Source organism: Rhinoraja longicauda, chromosome 14 (assembly GCF_053455715.1).
Source record: "Rhinoraja longicauda isolate Sanriku21f chromosome 14, sRhiLon1.1, whole genome shotgun sequence".
Taxonomy (NCBI): domain Eukaryota; kingdom Metazoa; phylum Chordata; class Chondrichthyes; order Rajiformes; family Arhynchobatidae; genus Rhinoraja; species Rhinoraja longicauda.
The window spans coordinates 13,676,761-13,696,000 of NC_135966.1; the positions used below are offsets into that span (position 1 = coordinate 13,676,761).

General features: G+C 41.4%; 1 protein-coding gene across 1 annotated transcript in view; it reads right to left on the reverse strand.

Moving 5' to 3' along the window:
* The window catches only part of col23a1a (collagen type XXIII alpha 1 chain a), a 117,601-nt gene that overhangs the window by 32,928 nt on the left and 65,433 nt on the right, over positions 1–19,240 (reverse strand). The window contains exons 6-8 of the mRNA XM_078411297.1: positions 16,032–16,058; positions 10,626–10,652; positions 7,214–7,312 (exon numbers count right to left, since the gene is read on the reverse strand). Of these exons, the coding sequence (XP_078267423.1) occupies positions 7,214–7,312; positions 10,626–10,652; positions 16,032–16,058 (153 nt within the window). The remainder of the gene's footprint in view (positions 1–7,213; positions 7,313–10,625; positions 10,653–16,031; positions 16,059–19,240) is intronic.

Sequence of the window (19,240 nt, forward strand, 5' to 3'; positions counted from 1 at the left end):
GGCAAGGAAAAGTGAAGGAATATGCTGAAGCTGATGGGCTGATGTGTGTTTATTTCAATGCAAGGAATATTGTGGAGAAAGCAGATGAATTTAGTGTCCAGATCGGTGCTTGGGACTATGACGTTGTGGCCAGTGTAGAAATGGGGTTGGGAGAGGGACACAACTAGCAGCTCAACTTCTAGGGTTTCAATGTTTCAGATGTGATAGAGAAGGAGGAGAAAGAAGTGCAGGAATATCAGAGAGAATGTCACGGCGGCTCTCAGAGTGGACATACTGCAGGGTTCGTCCGCTGAGGCGCTATGGGTAGAGCTCAAAAACAAGAAAGGTGTAAACACTCTAATTTCTTTCTCTGGAGCATAGGAGGGCAATGGGTGATCCTTTGGAGTTATCTAAAATCATGTGGGGCATAGATAAGGAGAATAATCAGGGTAAGGGTCTCAAAAACTAGAGGGCATAGGTTTATGGTGAGAGGGGAAAGATTTGAAAAGGATCCGAGGGGCAATTTTCCCACGGAGAGTGGTGGGTGCATGGAACGAGCTGCCAGAGAAAATGGTAGAGGTGGATACAATGATAACATTTATAAGGCGTGGATGGGAAGATTTGGAGGGATATGGCCAAGTCCAGGCAAGTGGGACTATTTCATTTATGCTACTTGGTTGGCATGGACAAGTTGGGTTGAAGGTCCTGTTTCTGTGCTGTGTAGCTCTATGACTATCATTTACTTGATATTCATTGACATCTCTATGACTCATACCAACAATATCCTGGGGGAGAGATTGAGATAACATTAACCACAAAACTTTACATGCCACATAAGTACTGTAGCTACAATAGCAGATCAACAACATGTGGGAAATTATCCCCCCTCACTCCCCAGAGTCTGTCCATTATATACAAGGCACATCGAAGCATCTGTGCTTTTGGATCAACTTGAATTAAGTTACTCCATTATAGATGGCCCTGCTTTCATGTAGCAAGACCCAGATCTGTGGAATTATTTGCCTAAGTCTGCCTCTTTCCCTCATTTTTCTATTTTAAGATGTTTCTTTTGAATAGCTGGCCCTTTGGGTACTGTGGTGTCTGGTACACAACTGGTTTGGACAACAATCCATTGATGTTGTCAGCTTCCAAATGCACGCTAACTGCAACAGTTACTGCAACCTGCAACCTGTTACTGCAACGGCTACACCTCTTTTGATCCATAGCAATCAGACTATTTACCGTAGAATATTTTTGTATGAGCCACAATGCCACCTGGCTAAATCTATAGGCTGATCATATTACTTGGTGTCCATCAAAAAAATTCTCCGATTGATTGAATTGATTGAAAGATACATGGTATCGATCACCTGTTATGTTCTATGTTATCCCACTTGCACATCTACTCCCAAAACACGAGGAGCAATTTACAGAGGCCAATTAACCTACAAGCCTGCATGTTTTGGCGATGTGGGTGGAAACCGGAGCACGCAGAGGAATCACTGAGAGAACGTGCAAATTACACATACACAGCACCCAAGATTAGGATCGAAACCAGGTCTCTGGCATGTTAGGCAGAAGCTCTCCCAGCCAGATCACTATGCTGGCCCTCTCTCATCACTATTTGATGTCTTCCGCCTCAGCATTTCAGTTAATTCCGAGCTAAACTTCCAATCCCACATTACAAACATTCCCTACTTCCACCTTTATAATACTTGCCTCCACCCCAAATTCTAACCACCCTTTTGTTGAAATCTTCATCCATACAATTGCCATCTCCACTCTTGACTTGCGAACTCTACCTGCTGGCCATGCATTCTGTTTAGTTTATCCAAAATCCTGCAATCAAGATCTATCTTGCACCAAGATCTGTGTAGGAAGGAACTGCAGATGCTGGTTTAAACCGAAGATAGACACAAAAAGCTGGAGTCAGACAGCATCTCTGGAGAAAAGGAACAGGTGACGTTTCAGGTCAAGACTGTTCACCTCTTCCCTTTCTCCAGAGATGCTGTCTGACCCGACGAGTTACTCCAGCTTTTTGTGTCGATCTTCGGTTGCACCAAGATCTGCTTCATTTTCATCCCCCTGGCTGCAGATTCCTAAATGTTGTCCATAATCTCATCTCTCATATGCATGCAATCTCCTACAGTGCTGCAATATCTGCCTGAAGATGGTGATTTGTGATTCCTTCCTCCCTTCTGTCCACCATCGACAGTCAATGACAGTTTGATTTTATTCCTGTGGAGTAAAACTCTTGGTCTAAACATTTCTGCCTGCTCACTTTTGTCCTGAAAGATCTTTCTTAAAGCCCATCTTGTCACCAATATCTTCTTACACCCAGTGAAACTCCTTTAAAAGCTTTATCACATGAATTAGGCACTTTAAAAGTAAACTCTTGTGGTAGTGGCTGAGTATTTGCATCATTCTGAAAAAATAGTAAAAAGCACCGCATTTTAATGCGTTTACATTGCAAATCATAAAGTTGTAAAATTGTGCGTGTTTGGTTTGATTCAATTATTTCCATGGTTCAGCTCTGAGTAAAATTGCAAGTACTTTAAAAATCATCTTGAATGCTGGCAGGGAAATAGAATTAGCCACAAAACAAACAAGCCTGCGTTTAATTTAGATTCCACTGATCAGTCAACAAGTTTTTCAAGAACAGATTGCTTCATTCAGTTAACAAACTCCCAAGGAATCATGATAATTACATTATATCATTTCTCCAGGATGCCTCTTTAAAATATGATTCAGATGCTTACTGTAATAAAAGTTCAAGCAAACAAGTACAGTATGGCATGCAAGAAATAAAATAATGCTATTTATATTAAACCTGACTTTAACCCTGTCTGCTCAATTGGAACAAAGTAATTCATTCGATGCACTCCCAGGGCACAACTGCACCTACTGCACCGTTTCAGTTTGATTTAGCAGAGGTACCTGCCACAGGAAGTAAAACATCCTCAAGAATAATCTTAAAGATGCAGTTGGCACTACCTTGGGCCTTGGCTTGTACTTAGCACCCAGATGTAGGTTAGTAGATCAGAAAATCAGTTCTGATTTTCCAGGAGTGTGTGGGAAGGAACTGCAGATGCTGGTTTAAAAGGAAGATAGACACAAACAGCTGGAGTAACTTCATTGGAAGGTTAAATTGGAAGCGTCAGTGTTGCAGTTGAACAAAGGAGTACAATGAAGGCATGAGAGAGGAGCTGGCCAAGGTCGACTGGAAAAGGATCCTAGCAGGAATGACGGTGGAACAGCAATGGCAGGAATTTCTGGGCATAATCCAGAAGATGCAGGATCATTTCATTCCAAAGAGGAAGAAAGATTCTAAGGGGAGTAAGAGGCAACCGTGGCTGACAAGGGAAGTTAGGGACGGTATAAAACTAAAAGAAAAGGTGTATAACATAGCAAAGTGTAGCGGGAAGCCAGTGGATTGGGAAACTTTCAAAGGACATCAGAAGGTAACAAAAAGGGCAATACGGGATGAAAAGATGAAGTATGAAGGTAAGCTCGCCAAGAATATAAAGGATAATAAAAGCTTCTTTAGGTATGTTAAGAGAAAAAGATTCGTAAAGCCAAATTTGGGTCCCTTGAAGGCAGAAACAGGAGAAATTATTATGGGGAACAAGGAAATGGCAGAAGAGTTGAACAGGTACTTTGGTTCTGTCTTCACTAAGGAAGACACAAACAATCTCCCAGATGTACTAGGGGACAGAGGATCTAGGGAGACAGAGGTACTGAAAGGGATTTGTATTAGGCGAGAAATAGTATTGGGTAGACCGATGGAACTGCAGGCTGATAAATCCCCAGGGCCTGATGGTCTGCATCCCAGGGTACTCAAGGAGATGGCTCTAGAAATTGTTGACACATTGGTGATCATTTTCCAATGTTCTATAGATTCAGGATCAGTTCTTGTGGATTGGAGGGTAGCTAATGTTATCCCATTTTTCAAGATAGGAGCGAGAGAGAAAACAAGGAATTATAGACCAGTCAGCCTGACATCGGTGGTGGGGAAGATGCTGAAGTCAATTATTAAAGAAGTAATAACGGCGCATTTGGATAGCAGTAAAAGGATTGGTCCACGAGAGCATGGAAAGGGGAAATCCTGCTTGACTAATCTTCTGGAATTTTTTGAGGATGTGGCAAGTAAAATGGATGGAGAGCCAGGACTTTTAGAAAGCCTTTGATAAGGTCCCACACAGGATTTTAGTGGGCAAAATTAGAACTATTGGGGGTAGGGTATTGACATGGATAGAGAATTGGTTGGCAGACAGGAAACAAAGAGTAGGAATAAACAGGTCCCTGTCAGAATGGCAGGCAGTGGTGAGTGGAGTGCCACAATATATATTAATGATTTGGATGATGGAATTAAAAGTAACACTAGCAAATTTGCAGATGACACAAAGCTGGGTAGCAGTGTGAACTGCGAAGAGGATGCTAAGAGGTTGCAGGGTGAGTTGGACAGGTTGAGTGAGTGGGCAGATGCATGGCAGATGCAGTATAATGTAGATAAATGTGAGGTTATCCACTTTGGCGGCAAGAACAAGAAGGCAGATTATTATCTCAATGGTGTCAGATTAGGAAAAACGGAAGTGCAACGAGACCTGGGTGTCTTTGTACACCAGTCACTGAAAGTAAACATGCTGGTAGAGCAGGAGGTGAAGAAAGCTAATGGCATGTTGACCTTCATAATGAGAGGATTTGAGTATAGAAGTAAAGAGGTCCTTCTGCAGTTGTACAGGGCCCTGGTGAGACCACATCTGGAGTATTGTGTGCAGTTTTGGTCTCCCAGTTTGAGGAAGGACATCCTTGCTATTGAGGCAGTGCAGCATAGGTTCACGAGGTTAATCCCCGGGATGGCGGGACTGTCATATGAGGAAAGATTGGAAAGACTGGGCTTGTATTCATTGGAATTTAGGATGAGAGTGGATCTTATAGAAACCTATAAAATGATAAAAGGACTGGACAAGCTAGATGCAGGAAAAATGTTCCCAATGTTAGGGGAGTTCAGAACCAGAGGCCACAGTCTAAGAATAAAGGGGAGGCCATTTAAAACTGAGATGAGAAAAAACTTTTTCACGTAGAGAGTTGTGAATTTGTGGAATTCTCCGCCACAGAAGACAGTAGAGGCCAATTCACTGAATGAATTTAAAAGAGAGTTAGATAGAGCTCTAGGGGCTAGCGGAATCAAGGGATATGAGGAGGAGGGAGGCATGGGTTACTGATTGTCGATGATTAGCCATGATCACAATGAATGGTGTTGCGGGCTCGAAGTGCCAAATGGCCTCCTCCTGCACCTATTTTCTGTTTCTATGCTTCTATGGGACTGGCAGCATCTCTGGAGAGAAGGAATGGGTGACGTTTCGGGTCGAGACCCTGAAGAAAAGCTACCCATTCCTTCTCTCCAGAGAAGCTGCCTGTCCTGCTGAGTTACTCCAGCTTTTTGTGTCTATCTTCTGATTTTCCAGGAGACTCTGCAGTTTCCACATCGCATTTTTCACATCTTTTGGCCTTATCACTATCTGTTTATTTCCATTGTTGCAAGTTTATTTTGAATGAAAGAACATTTGCAGGGACAGACATAACACTGAGCAGCAGCCAGCCCTCACAAGGCAGCAGATCCAGCACAAATGTGTACTGGGTCTATCTATGCAGTGTGCACGACTTGATTGTGTTCATGAATAAGTCAAATTTGTTTAGTTTAAAGATACAGCACAAAAACAGGCCCTTTGGCCCACCCAGTCTGCACTGACCAGCGAGCCCCACACCAACCCTATCCTACACACACACTAGGGACAATTTACAATTAAACCAAGCCAAATAACCTACAAACCTATATGTCTTTGGAGTGTGGGAGGAAACCGGAGATCCTGGAAAACACCCACGCAGGTCAAGGGGTGAACGTAAAACCTCCATACAGTCAGAACCCATAGTCAGTATCAAACCCGGGTCCTTTGCGCTGTAAGGCAGCACCTCTACCGCAGCGCCACTGTGCCACCCAAGACTTTTCTTTGACTGGATAGCAAGCCAACACCTTTCACTGTACCTCATTACACGTGACAATAATAAATTAAATTAAACTAAACTATTGGTCCAGTACTGAAAGAAGTTGTTTAAGTCTCTGCTGCAACCTACGACAGGACAAGCTGCCAGCTGAGTACAGGTCTGACCCGTTCATGTGTCTGCTGGAGTTACTGCACGTCTTAACTTCTCCTCTGGTGTGTTAGGAGATAACTTTAGGAGTTATAGCCATAACTCCCCTGTACATAATACACTGACAAAATACCTGTTCTGCGAAGGTCACATTTCCCATTAATACAACTACATTTAGAGATGGCCGGAAGGTCAACCTCCTTCACATCTGAGCAACACTGACCCCACTCATGTTGGCTTCAGGTACCCAAACATTAGCCAGAGTATTCACCATTACGGTATTCACCACAGAATTTTGAAACATTTTTATTGATGAGCAGTGAGCGAATGATGAATGAAACAGGACCCTGCAAGTTTCTGCACAGTGCCTTCCTGAGATAATGCACTTATCCTGCACCTATCTATTAAGGCGTTAGCCATCCCCAACCCCCAACCTCACCACTTCCCCAGGTTTGTTGGTCAAAACTGCTTGCTGCAAAATCACACTGCGGCACAGTGGTAGAGCTGCTGCCTCTCACCGCCAGTTCGATCCTGACCACGGTTGCTGTCTGTGTGGAGTTTGCACGTTCTCCCTGTGACTGTGTGGGCTTCCTCCGGGTGTTCAGGTTTCCTTCAACATTCCAACGATGTCCCAGTTTGTAGGTTAATTGGTTGCTGTAAATTACCTCAAGTGTGTAGGAAGTGGATGCAAAATGTGGTTGGCGTGGACTCGGTGAGCCGAAGGGCCTGTGTCCATGCTGTAATTCTAAACTAAATAAGTTACAAGCTAAAAATTCTCCGAAAGCCATTATGTAATGACAGTGGATTAATGTGAAATATTGGTCTCCAGCAGTGGCACAAAAGAGGCCACAATGAACCAGGGATCTTTCTAAAATGCAGCCTAACTATAAAATTGGATGGGTGTCAAATAGTAATCAATTAATTATCACCTGCTTGTGTCACCATCTCCAGTGAGGCCTATTGCCCCAATTGTTGTTATTTGCTAACCATGCAAATTGAAATCTGACAAGTAAGAAAATTAAACCACATAAATCCAATTGATTCTTCATATCTGCTTTCAACAGGTAATAAATTTCCTTACTGGAGTTCCTGGAAATCCACGTGACCCCTCATTTCCTGTGATTCCTGGAGGACCTATTGGACCTGGAGGACCTGCTAGTCCGGGGGAACCTTGATCACCCTGCACAATGAAGCAAAGTATAGAGTAAGCACCGAACAAATATTACATTTTGATCAATTGAACAAAGAGAGGCAACTTGAGGTGAAAGATGAACCAAAGAACTGTAGGTGCTCGTTGACAAAAAGAAATGACGCAAAGTGCTGGAGTAACTCAGCAGGTCAGGCAACATCTCTGGAGAGCATGGAGAGGTGATGTTTTGGGTCGAGACACGTCTTCAGACTGATCGTGGGGAGGGGGAATGCTGGAAGAGAAGAAGGGCAGATCTAGCAAGTAATAGGTGGATATTTGAAAGGGGGGTTGATAAGCAGAAGGTTCGAACATGGTCATTGAACAGGAAAGCAACAGGAATCAGAGAGGTGGAGCAGTGAGAGAGGGTCTCACAGAATTCCTGTCAGAGAGAGGAGGAGAACTTCTTTGAAGTAGGCATACCTTGAGGCGATTTCACAGTGGAGCAGTAAAATGTAGGAACAAGGAACTGTAGATGCTGGTTTGATATTATGAAACAGGATGCAGGATTAGAGAAGCCTGAGGGTGTATACAGACTGAAACTGACAGGATAAGATGAAAATGTTGTTAAAAGAGGAAATGAGGCCCTTAGATTTATTATTTGAGGCCAAAAGTACAAATGCAAGGAAGTTAAGGCAAGGCAAGTCTGAAGAAGGGTCTTGACCCAAAACGTCACCCATTCCTTCTCTCCACTGTTACTCCAGCTTTTTGTGTCTATCTTCTTTATTAAATATGAACTACACTTCATTTGGAGTGTGGTATTTAATTGTGGGCATCATATTTGAGCAAAGATGAGATTTATTAGAGTGTAATCAAAGTCAAGGAATGCCAATGTACGTGGAGAGACTGGAGAAGTTGGGGTCGTTGGCCTTAGAACAGAGATGGTTAAGGGGAGATTCTGTTTGAGGGGTTCAAAACCATGGACATTGTTGATAGGGTTGACAAGGAGAATCTTTTTCCAATGGCAGAACCAAACCAGGCGGATTTTAGATGACTAACAAAAAAGAAGGGCATTATGAAGAATGCTTTTGTTCAACAATATATTGTGATCGGGATAGCTGGTGTAAGTAGAAAAGTAGTTTGAGGATAAAAAATATTGCATTGGGGAAAGAGTAGGGAAATGGGACTACTTGAACAGATAAAGAGCTATTCAATGAGTGGATGAGTGAATGGGTATTTTGTTTTTGTCTATTCACCCATGTTTTCTGGAGGGTACTGGCAAGGTCAGCATCTGGTATTCTTTTCCATCTGCCCGGGGGTGATCATCTATTGCAATCTTCATGATGAAGCTGACTCCCACAGCAAGGAAGGATAGGGATTTTTAGGATCTGACCCAATAATTGGAAACATACTTCAAAGTGAAGACAGTGCAGGAGTTTGATGGAAACTTTCAGGTGGCAACATCAATGCGCATGCTGACCTTGCGTATTTATTCAGTAAAAGTTGCAGAGTTATGCAAGATTCTGTTGAAGATACAAACGAGAGAAGCTGCAATGCATTTTGTCAATGGTACACACTGCAGGAATAGTATGATGTTGGTGACGGTGGATGGGGTGTCAATGGGCTGCTCCACCCTAGATAGTTTGGAGTGTTCTTGGAAACACTCATTGCATTTGTACTATGATTGTGGATGGCAGAAAGACTACAGATTACTCAGTACTTGACCTGCTCTTGGAACTGTAGTATCATGTTAAGTTGTTAGGGTGGTTGTTAAATTTCTATCAATGACGACTCTCGGGTTTGTTGACAGAATTTGGTGATGGTTTTGCCATTGAATGTGAAGGGGACGTGTTTAAATCCTCTCGTGGTGCTGATGGTCAAGTCCGATTGTTGGGTGGCACAAACATAGCTTCCAAGAATAAGTAACCCATTGGAAACATTTAAAAAGCAATAAAACAAGGTAAATCTTGTTTTTCTATGATTAAACCGTTTTTTCTGATAACCATTGGAAGCAAAAAGGAAGAAATACTGAATAAAGGCTTTTACTTCTTTTTCCAGATGGAGCAAGATTTAATAGGAACCTTAGCGGTTACATTTTCACTCTGAAGATGGGTATATGGAACATGCTGCCAGAAGGGGTATTTGAGGCAGGTACTATAACAGCATTTAAAAGACGTTTGGACAGGCCCATGGATAGTAAAGGCTTAGAGGGGTATGGGGCAAACACAGACAAATGGAACTAGCTTAGATGGGGCATCTTGATGGGCTTGGACGAATTGGGATGAAGAGACTGGTTTTGCGCTGTATGACCATGACCCAAAGAGGTTTAGAGGCCATTGAAGTGTGAACTCTATTGCAATGCAGAAAACAAAGGGGTCAATTTATGCATATCAAGGTCCTTGAAATTGTAATGGCCAGAAAATGTGTATGAAGGATGCTGAATACTGAACCTTGGCTAAGCCAACACGGATAACTCCCTTGGTCTTCTTCATTACAATGGGTGGCAGAAAGCGAGCATAGGTTAAGTAATGACATTCTATCATCACGATGATACCTGCACCATTGTAGCACTCTATCAGTACTGCACAGGAACATGAACTTACATTATCTGTTCAAATATGGCACTCTCTGAAAAAACATCTATTTTTAACATATTAAAATTTAATCAGCTATATATGTGCTCTCTGTTGTAGCATTTTTCTGTCAATACATTATAATAAAGATGGACAATCATACTAAAAGCACTTCAATGATGAACATTTAAAAAATAACATTCATGCAAAAGCATTCAGGTTTTGTAAATATGGATTGGATCAAGAGATTTTCATCATAATCATCATCATAATCATAATCTTACTTTATCAGCCAAGTATGTTTTGCAACATATGAGGAATTTCATTTGCCATACTGTCATAACAATAAAAAGCAACAGAACACACAAAATACATTTTAACATGAACATCACATTGGAGCACCAAAGTGCAAAATGTGCAGGCAGTTTTTACTTGTCTGTTCAGGGAGCTGGGATCAGCGACTGAATTATGAGAAGGCAAATGGCAAATTGAAAATCTGAGGGGTAACTTTTTCACACAAAGGTTGGTAGGTGGATGGAACGTGCCAGCGGAGGAAGTAGTTGAGGCAGGTGCTATCGCAATGTTTAAGAAACATTTAGACAGGTACATGGTAGGACAGGTTTAGAGGGATATGAGCCAAATGCAGGCAGGTGGGACTAGTTTAAATGGGACATAATGGCCAGTGTTGGCAAGTTGGGCTGAAGGGCCTGTTTCCACACTGTAAGATGACTATAAACTTTTATAAAATAAGTATAAGTGCTGTATCACAAATTTACAAAGAAACAATTCTCTACCTTTCCTCCTTTTGGTCCAGGAAGGCCCTAGAACATAAAATAGTTATAGTATATTAACACATATTTTACTGAATGACAACTTATTCATTCATCCTTTCTTGATCACTTTGCCATCAACAAGATGATGCTATTGGGACTGAGAAATAAAACAGGTTTTTCCACTTTTGCCACCCAGTGACAATGTCATATCTTCAGAATCAATGTTATGTGCAGAGTATTGTTTCTGCCATTTGGTTAGGAAACTGGAAGCAGATTCCGGGTAAATTAATGAATGTTCTCCAGGGATCTGGACTGGCTGATCTGTTTTCCAGCGTACAAATTCTAACAGGATGAAGGAATACCAGAATTTAGGAGCTGGATTAATTTATGTAGATGGGACCACGAAAGGGCAAAAATCAGCCAAGTGACTCAGTAAAATTAATCCAGATGGAACTTAATGGGTAAAAGTGTGAAATCTTCATTTTGAATCCAAGGCAGATACATTAAAATATTTTCTCAATGGTGTAAATACAGTTGTTATTAAGCAACAGGAAAATGTTGATCTCCACATAAAAGTTAGAGCAGTGATTCAGAAAGTAATAAAATAGATTAATGGAATGCTCTTTCTTTTCTCAAGGGGTTTCGAGTTGTAAAAAGCTGTCCTTAGGCACAATCAGTAGTACTGCTTTCAGTTTAAAGCACTGTATCTTGGGAAGGATTTGTGGGCTTGGAAGGGGCTACAAGATGGTCGTCTCAATATTAGGGAAAGGAAGCGCAAATTGGGTGACCACTTTGCAGGAGTGACCTTGACCTACCTGGTGCATGCCATCATTACTCTCTATCCCACTTCCACTCTTACTATTCTATCTATTTTCTCCTGCGCTGGATGTGACCCACTACAAGCATGGGAAGTAGCATAGACATATACATAGAAAATAGGTGCAGGAGGAGGCCATTTGGCCCTTCGAGCCAGCACCGCCATTCATTGTGATCATGGCTGATCATCCACAAACAGTAACCTGTGCCTGCCTTCTCCCCATATCCCTTGATTACGCTAACCCCGAGAGCTCTATCTAACTCTCTTTTAAATTCATCCAGTGAATTGCCCCCTACTGCCTTCTGTGGCAGAGAATTCCACAAATTCACAACTCTCTGGGTGAAAAAGTTTTTTCTCACCTCAGTTTTAAATGGCGTCCCCTTTATTCTTAGACTGTGGCCCTTGGTTCTGGACTCCCCCAACATTGGGAACATTTTTCCTGCATCCAGCTTGTCCAGTCCTTTTTATAATTTTTTTACGTTTCTATAAGATCCCCTCTCATCCTTCTAAATTCCAGTGAATACAAGCACCTCACTTTCTATTTTCGAACCTGGCAGTCTCTGGAGTCCATACCGAATCCTCCACACCGAAACCCCCACCTTCAGGTAATTTGTTTTCTCTGTCTATATCGGAACTGGTGATTTCTGCTGCAAATCATCCATTGCAAATGGAGAATTCTTATCTTTCTGTTAGTGCAGCCTGGGCAGGTCGAACAGTTTTGCTATTTGCATCTTCGTCTACGCCATCACCCTCCATCTGCCCCACTAACCTGTACAACTGGAGGATCTCAACAACATATTCCTGCAGCAACCCCCTCACCAAACTATCAACAAATACTCAAAGTATTCCAATTCCTATCCATCCCTCACTGCAACTTGTTTTCTTCCTTTCTTTCTCAGTTCTGACAAGCATCTTCAACTTTAAATGTTAATTGTTTCCCTTTCCACCGATGCTGTCCAACCTGCTGTGTTTCCAGCATATTCTTTTTATATTTCAGATATCTATCATCTTCAGTTTTATTTTGATTTTCAATGGGATTAATAATCAAAACTTGTTTGTAAGTGCAAATTGCAGTGCTGTGTATCATTGTCATCAAGCACTGTGGCATGTAGCACAGGTTTCTTCATTTTCCAAGCATTGCATTTTTCCACACAAAGGGTAATTAAAATGTTATTTGCTCAGTCAACCTAAATAATGGTGAGTCATTTACACCAACAGATCGTTACTTAATGGACAAAATATTAATTTAGTTAAATAAATACTTTTACTGACAGATGAATGGATATTTTAGCCCTTGGCAATGAATGTTGCAGAAGTTTAACTCACTTAGGTTTCATACCTCTCCTGATTCAGACAGAATACGAGATTATTGCACGCTACTAAACAGGTTCTGGGTGAGAGCATTATGGAGAAATAAGTCCGGACAACATACTGGTTACAGCTTGGAAGACTGGTGTGCCAAAATTAGTCTCACCTCCAGATTGTTACAGCTACAATGCCAACACCTACCTAACAACATGGAAACTGTCCAAATATGTCCAGTCCAAATATGTTGGGCGGCACGGTGGGGCAGTGGTAGAGTTGCTGCCTTACAGCGCCAGAGACCCGGGCTTGATCTTGACTATGGGTGCTGTCTGTATGGAGTTTATATGTTCTCCCCATGAGCTGCGTGAGTTTTCTCTGCGTGTTCCAGTTTCCTCCCACACGCCAAAGACCTGCTAATTTGCAGGCTAACTGGCTTGGTATAATTGTAAATGGTTCCTAGTGTGTGTAGGATAGTATTAGTGTAGGGTCGGCGTGGTGGGCCACACGGCCTGTTTCCGCACAGTGTCTCTAAACTAAACTCATCTAAAAGCAGGACAGATTCAACCATCTAATTGCCAACCTGTGTGTTTTCTCATCAGCAAAGTAACAAGTGGGGATTTAATAATGCAACAAAGAACCTCTTTTTCACCAATAAATTGCTAAATAATGATCACCTTGAGGTCAGTAATGTTCATTTTTGAGACCAGACCTCAGAATAGTCTTGATCCAAACATGGACCAATGACAGAAATGAGATTTGAGTGTCTGCCCTTGAAACTATGGCAGCATTTGAACAAGTGTGATATCAAGGATATCAAGGAGCCTTAGTAAAATTATAGTCAATGGGAAATAATGGCAAAGGTATGGTTGGAGCCAGATTGTAGTACAGCAGAATATAAGTGAATCTGTTGGATTTTCAATCACAGCACCATGATATCACTGCAGTGTCACAGGCCCAACTATCTTCAATTATTCCACCAATAACTTTCCACCTACTGCAATGTCCTAGGGGGAATTGGTTGCTGCTGATTGTGTAATGTTCAAATTCATTTGTAACTCCTCAGGAAATCAAAAACAGTGGTGTTCACATCATCAAAATGTTAAGGTGTGAGTTTATATTTGCCAAGTAAAGACTGTGCCATATCAGATATTGATTATCTCCAGCAAGAATAGACTTATCATCTCACCCTGATGTTCAACAACTACACCTTCATCGAATATATACTGTGTCTGCAAGGGCAGGTCAGATGCTATTTATTCTGTGATGTGACTTCCTTTCTGACTCCTCAAAGCCTTTTCGCACCTACCAGACTTGTCAAGAATGCAATGGAATGCTCAGCATTTCCCTGTGTAAATGCAGGTCCAGTAAACCACAAGATGCCCTGGCACCTTTCATAATAAGGCAGCTGGCTTTATTGACACCAGCTCTCCCCTTAAACATTCACTTCCTCCACCATCAATACTTAACATTATGAGAGACGTAGATTGGGTAGACAGATGGAACCTTGTTTCCAGGATGGAATTATCAAATACTAGAGTACGTTGTTTTGAAGGTGAGAAGGGCAAAATTTAAAGAAGATGAGTGGGGCAATTTATTTTTACACAGAGGTGTTGAGTGCCTGGAACATGCTGTTGGAGGTGGTAGTGGAGGCAGATGCAACAGCTGCATTTAAGAGACTTTTGGATAGGCACATGGATATACAGGGAATGGAGGGATATGGCTTATGTGCAGGCAGATAAGAGTTGGTCTTGGCATCATACTTGGCACAGACATTGTGGGTTGAAGGGCCTGTTCCATGCTGTACTGTTCCATGCTCTATTTTCATCACTGCCTCCTCATGGCTATATGTAACATACACAAAGTGTTCTTGTAGCAATCTTTCTAGGCGCCTTTGACTGATCCTCCCAAGTTTGTAACTTAAATCCCACCATTGAAAGCAGAGTTTACTGCTCAGGCAGAGGCCTCAATAGACCTGCACTGCAGATAAGCACCGTGAATCCTTGCAATTCTGCTACAAAATATTCATAGTATTGAAAATTCAGGCAGGTCCATGCAGATAACAAAACATCAGTGTCTCATTCAGAAGCTTTCATTTCATGTCCCCTAGTTGAGTAGCTACAGAGATTGCTTCTCCAACTTTAGATAGTTCCTCTGTCTCTCTCTTCCCCCCCTCCCCCCCTCCAGTTCTCCCACTGTCTTCCTGTCTCCACCTATATCCTTCCTTTGTCCCGCCCCCCTGACATCAGTCTGAAGAAGGGTCTCGACCCGAAACGTCACCCATTCCCTCTCTCCTAGATGCTGCCTGACCTGCTGAGTTACTCCAGCATTTTGTGATCCCTTCGATTTGTACCAGCATCCGCAGTTATTTTCCTACAGAGTTTGCTCCTTGTTTTATTGGGAGTATACATTATTGTTCCGATTTCTTTTGGTAAGGCAGAGATAAGCATTGAAGAGGCTGATGGCATCATCACGCCTGTGAACAGAGCTCCGGAAATTTTCAGAGCTGCGAGGAAGAGTGAACGGAACTGCTTGATTGAATTTCCTGATGGGTGGGAATTCTACTGGAAATGGCATTATAGAGTATTCAGGTGAAATAAGGGGATTATCACAGTGGTAAGTTTTTTTTTAAGGATCACTTATCTTAGGGCAGCATGGTGGCGCAGCGGTAGAGTTGCTGCCTTACAACGCTTGCAGTGCCAGAGGCCCGGGTTCGATCCCGACTACGGGTGCTGTCTGTACGGAGTTTTCACGTTCTCCCCGTGACCATGTGGGTTTTCTCCGAGATCTTCGGTTTCCTCCCACACTCCAAAGATGTACAGGTTTGTAGGTTAATTGGCTTGGTCTGTATATTTGGTATAAATGTAAATTGTTCCCAGTGTGTGTACGCTTGTGTTAATGTGCAGGGATCACTGGTCAGGTGGACTTGGTGCGTCAAAGGGCCTGTAAGTCTACTCAACTTAGACTCTAAGGGTTAGAACTTACTTAGGTTGCCCTCACCAAATCTTTCTACAATAGATTTTGCTTAGTTTTAAAGGTCTCGATATAAGAAAATAAAAACTCAATTTTATGAGGAAACAAATAAAAATAATGTATAACATTAAAAATATACCACTAAAACAATAGCAGATAAATATTAACCTGTTGAATTTTAATAAGCAATAGAAATCAATTGCAGTGAAGTGGATTTTCACACTGATTCCTATTTATTCAAACTGAATAATGATTTTCTATATGTCTGTTATTTCTATGACAGATAGCAAAAAAATAAGCAGGCTTTTTGAACGCATAGATCAGAAGGTACCTACTGGCTTTCCATCCAATCCAAGAGGGCCCTAGAATCCAAAACCAAAACAAAAATTTAGGATGATTGGATTATTAAATTACCAGAAATATATCAGCATGCCTAAATACACAAAGAACTTGGAATCTAATGTATATTCCTGCATTTGCAAATAATGAATGGAATTTTTCAGCTTTGTTCTTTGATATGTATCACAAGCAATGAAATGAAATACAATGGGACATTCCTTGAAAAACACCAAAAAATGCAATTTGAAAAGATTTTTCAGGACACCAATTTCATGCAGATTAATTTAAGTGATGTGCATGCATAGATATTTGTGATACCTCTTGAGAACAACATAATGATCAATTAGTGGTAGTATCTCTATCATACTTCAAAAATGTTATTAAAATAAGTTTCAATTGAACAAAGGATTAACAAATTAAACTTCTCAGTGTTCTTTTATCTTAGATTATGGTGACTATAAAATAATTAAACATTTAAAAGTCACTAAACAATTTAACCGGCTGCGGGACACCATTCTGCTTTAGTTAAACATTTTGTTCAAGATGGCCGCGCCGTTGTGTTTGGCTGCCTGCCACTGTATGTTTCTTTTTTTTTTTCCTAATCAGATGTGCAGCACTTTGGTCAACGTGGATTGTTTTTAAATGTGCTATACAAATAAAATTGACTTGACTTCTAATTTTTAGTGGACCAGCAGCATGCCAAAGGAAGAAAATATTCAGGGAAAATGCTCTGCTGTATCCCACCACCTGAGAACTGGACCGTTCCATATGCAGGTGGATGTGAGATACATATATCTATATAGGAAACGCCCTACCATTTTCACTCTTCAACATAAGACACAGGGATTGTCAGCTAAGCACAAACATTGTGTTCAGAGGCGAGCGGAGGGGAAAACAGAGAAAGAACTGAAGAAGAGTTTACTCCAGTGTTCTTAGAGTAAAGTCATACATAGGTTCTTGGTTCTTGGTTCTTGGTCCTCCAAAATATTCCAAATGGAATTTAAACTGGAGGTGATTATATCAGTTCAATGAAAATCTAGAGGAACAAATATTATGAGGAGGCAGAGAATCAGCATTTTCTTCCACTCAGCAACAGTTTAGTTGGCCAGTTAAGTATATTGAGAACACTTCTATTTCTTTGCCAGGATTCCTGCACAAAACATCTTCAAAAAACTGTAAAATTGCAACAATCTTCAATTTTGTCTCCCCACATTACATTAACAGTTCTCTCTCAAGCCCAACTGCATGAAACTTTTGTTCTCCAGTTGCTAAATTAGGGTACATATCGATCACATTACAATATAGTAATGCTGGAATAATAGTGCCAGGTATGGGATAAAGATCTACGGTAGTCATTGGAATAGAAATACCAACTGTTAGTCATTAAATGGAATGTGACACACATACACATATATCATGGAGGAGTTGTTACACAGTAATAACACTTGGAAAATATGTAAAATCTTTGCTGACTGTGCTCTGGCAGTTCACACAACTTGCCACGGTTAATGGACAAACTTCGACACAAGTATTGCAGGGCATATGATTTCTGGGGCCATTACTGCTCAAAACATTCCCATCCCACCTGACATGCACACGCAGACTTCCATCAAAGGTAATTGAATAAGTATCAGGAACAGGAAATCTAACCAGTTTTCCCTTTGAACCCTGCTCCCTGCAAGCAATTATATGAAGTTAACTAATTCAGGACAAGTCAAAAGGTTCTTTCCAGGGGCCTGGATGGTTTAGCTTTCCACTTGGTAAACGGAGTCATGAGCCATTTAGAAAATTTACAAAAATGTTTTAACTGGTAGAACTGTGCACAACGTTCACTTTTTTGTGTGTTTTTTTTGTGCAGAATTGAACCTGCAGTCATACAGCAATGGAAGTCACACTGTGGCATCTGATTACCATGATAAAGTCAGTTAGTGATAGATTATTAACTGAAGGGTTTGCCCATGAAATGTTATTTCATGTATAAACAATGTTAATGCTAAGAGCTCACAGTTAAACCCTCAGTATCCAGAATCAAAATATTTTTTTCATGGTCATGGCAACACATCAGGCATAATTTAAGAACAGCTATGACCTTGTTAAATCCAAGGAAGAAGCAGTTAAATCCAATGAAGAGGCATATAAATTGGCCAGAGGAAGCAGCAAACCGGAGACTGGGAGAAACTTAGAATTCAACAGAGGAGGACAAAGGGGTTAATTAAGAGGGGGGGGGGGAAGAGCACGAAAGAAAGCTTGCGGGGAATATAAAAACTGACTGTAAAAGCCTCTTTAGATATGTAAAAAGGAAAAGATTAGTGAAGACAAATGTAGGCCCCCTACAATCAGAAGCAGGTGAATTTATAATGGGAAGCAAGGAAATGGCAGAACAATTAAACAAGTACTTTGGTTCTGCCTTCAATAAGGAAGACACAAACAATCTCCCAGAAATATTAGGAGACTGAGGATCTAGTGGGAGAGAGGAACTGAAAGGAATCCACATTAGACAGAAAATGGTGTAAGGTAAACTGTTGGGACTGAAGGCAGATAAATCTCCGGGGCCTGATGGCCTGCATCCCAGAGTACTCAAGGAGGTGTTCCTAGAAATCATGGATGCATTGGTGATCATTTTCCAATGTTCGCTTAACTCTAGATCAGTCCCTGTGGACTGGGGGGCAACTCCACTTTTTTAGAAAGGAGGGAGAGAGAAAACAGGGAATTATAGACCATTTAGCCTTACATCGGTAGTGGGGAAGATGCTAGAGTCGATTATTAAAGATATTATAGCAGCGCATTTGGAAAGCAATGGCAGGATCATTCAAAGTCAGCATGGATTTATGAAGGGGAAATCATGCTTGACTAATCTCTCTTAAATTTTTTGAGGATGTAACAAGTAGAATGGATAAGGGAGAGCCAGTGAATGTGGTGTATCTGGACTTTCAAAAAGCCTTTGACAAGGTCCCAAACAAGAGATTAGTGTGCAAAATTAGAGCACACGGTATTGGGGGTAGGGTATTGACATGGATAGAGAACTGGTTGGCAGACAGGAAGCAAAGAGTGGGAATTAACGGGTCCTTTTCAGAATGGCAGGCAGTGACTAGTGGGGTGCTGTAAGGCTCAGTGCTGGGACCTCAGTATTTACAATATATATTTACGATTTATACAAGGGAATTAAATGTGACATTTCCAAGTTTGTGGATGACACAAAGCTGGG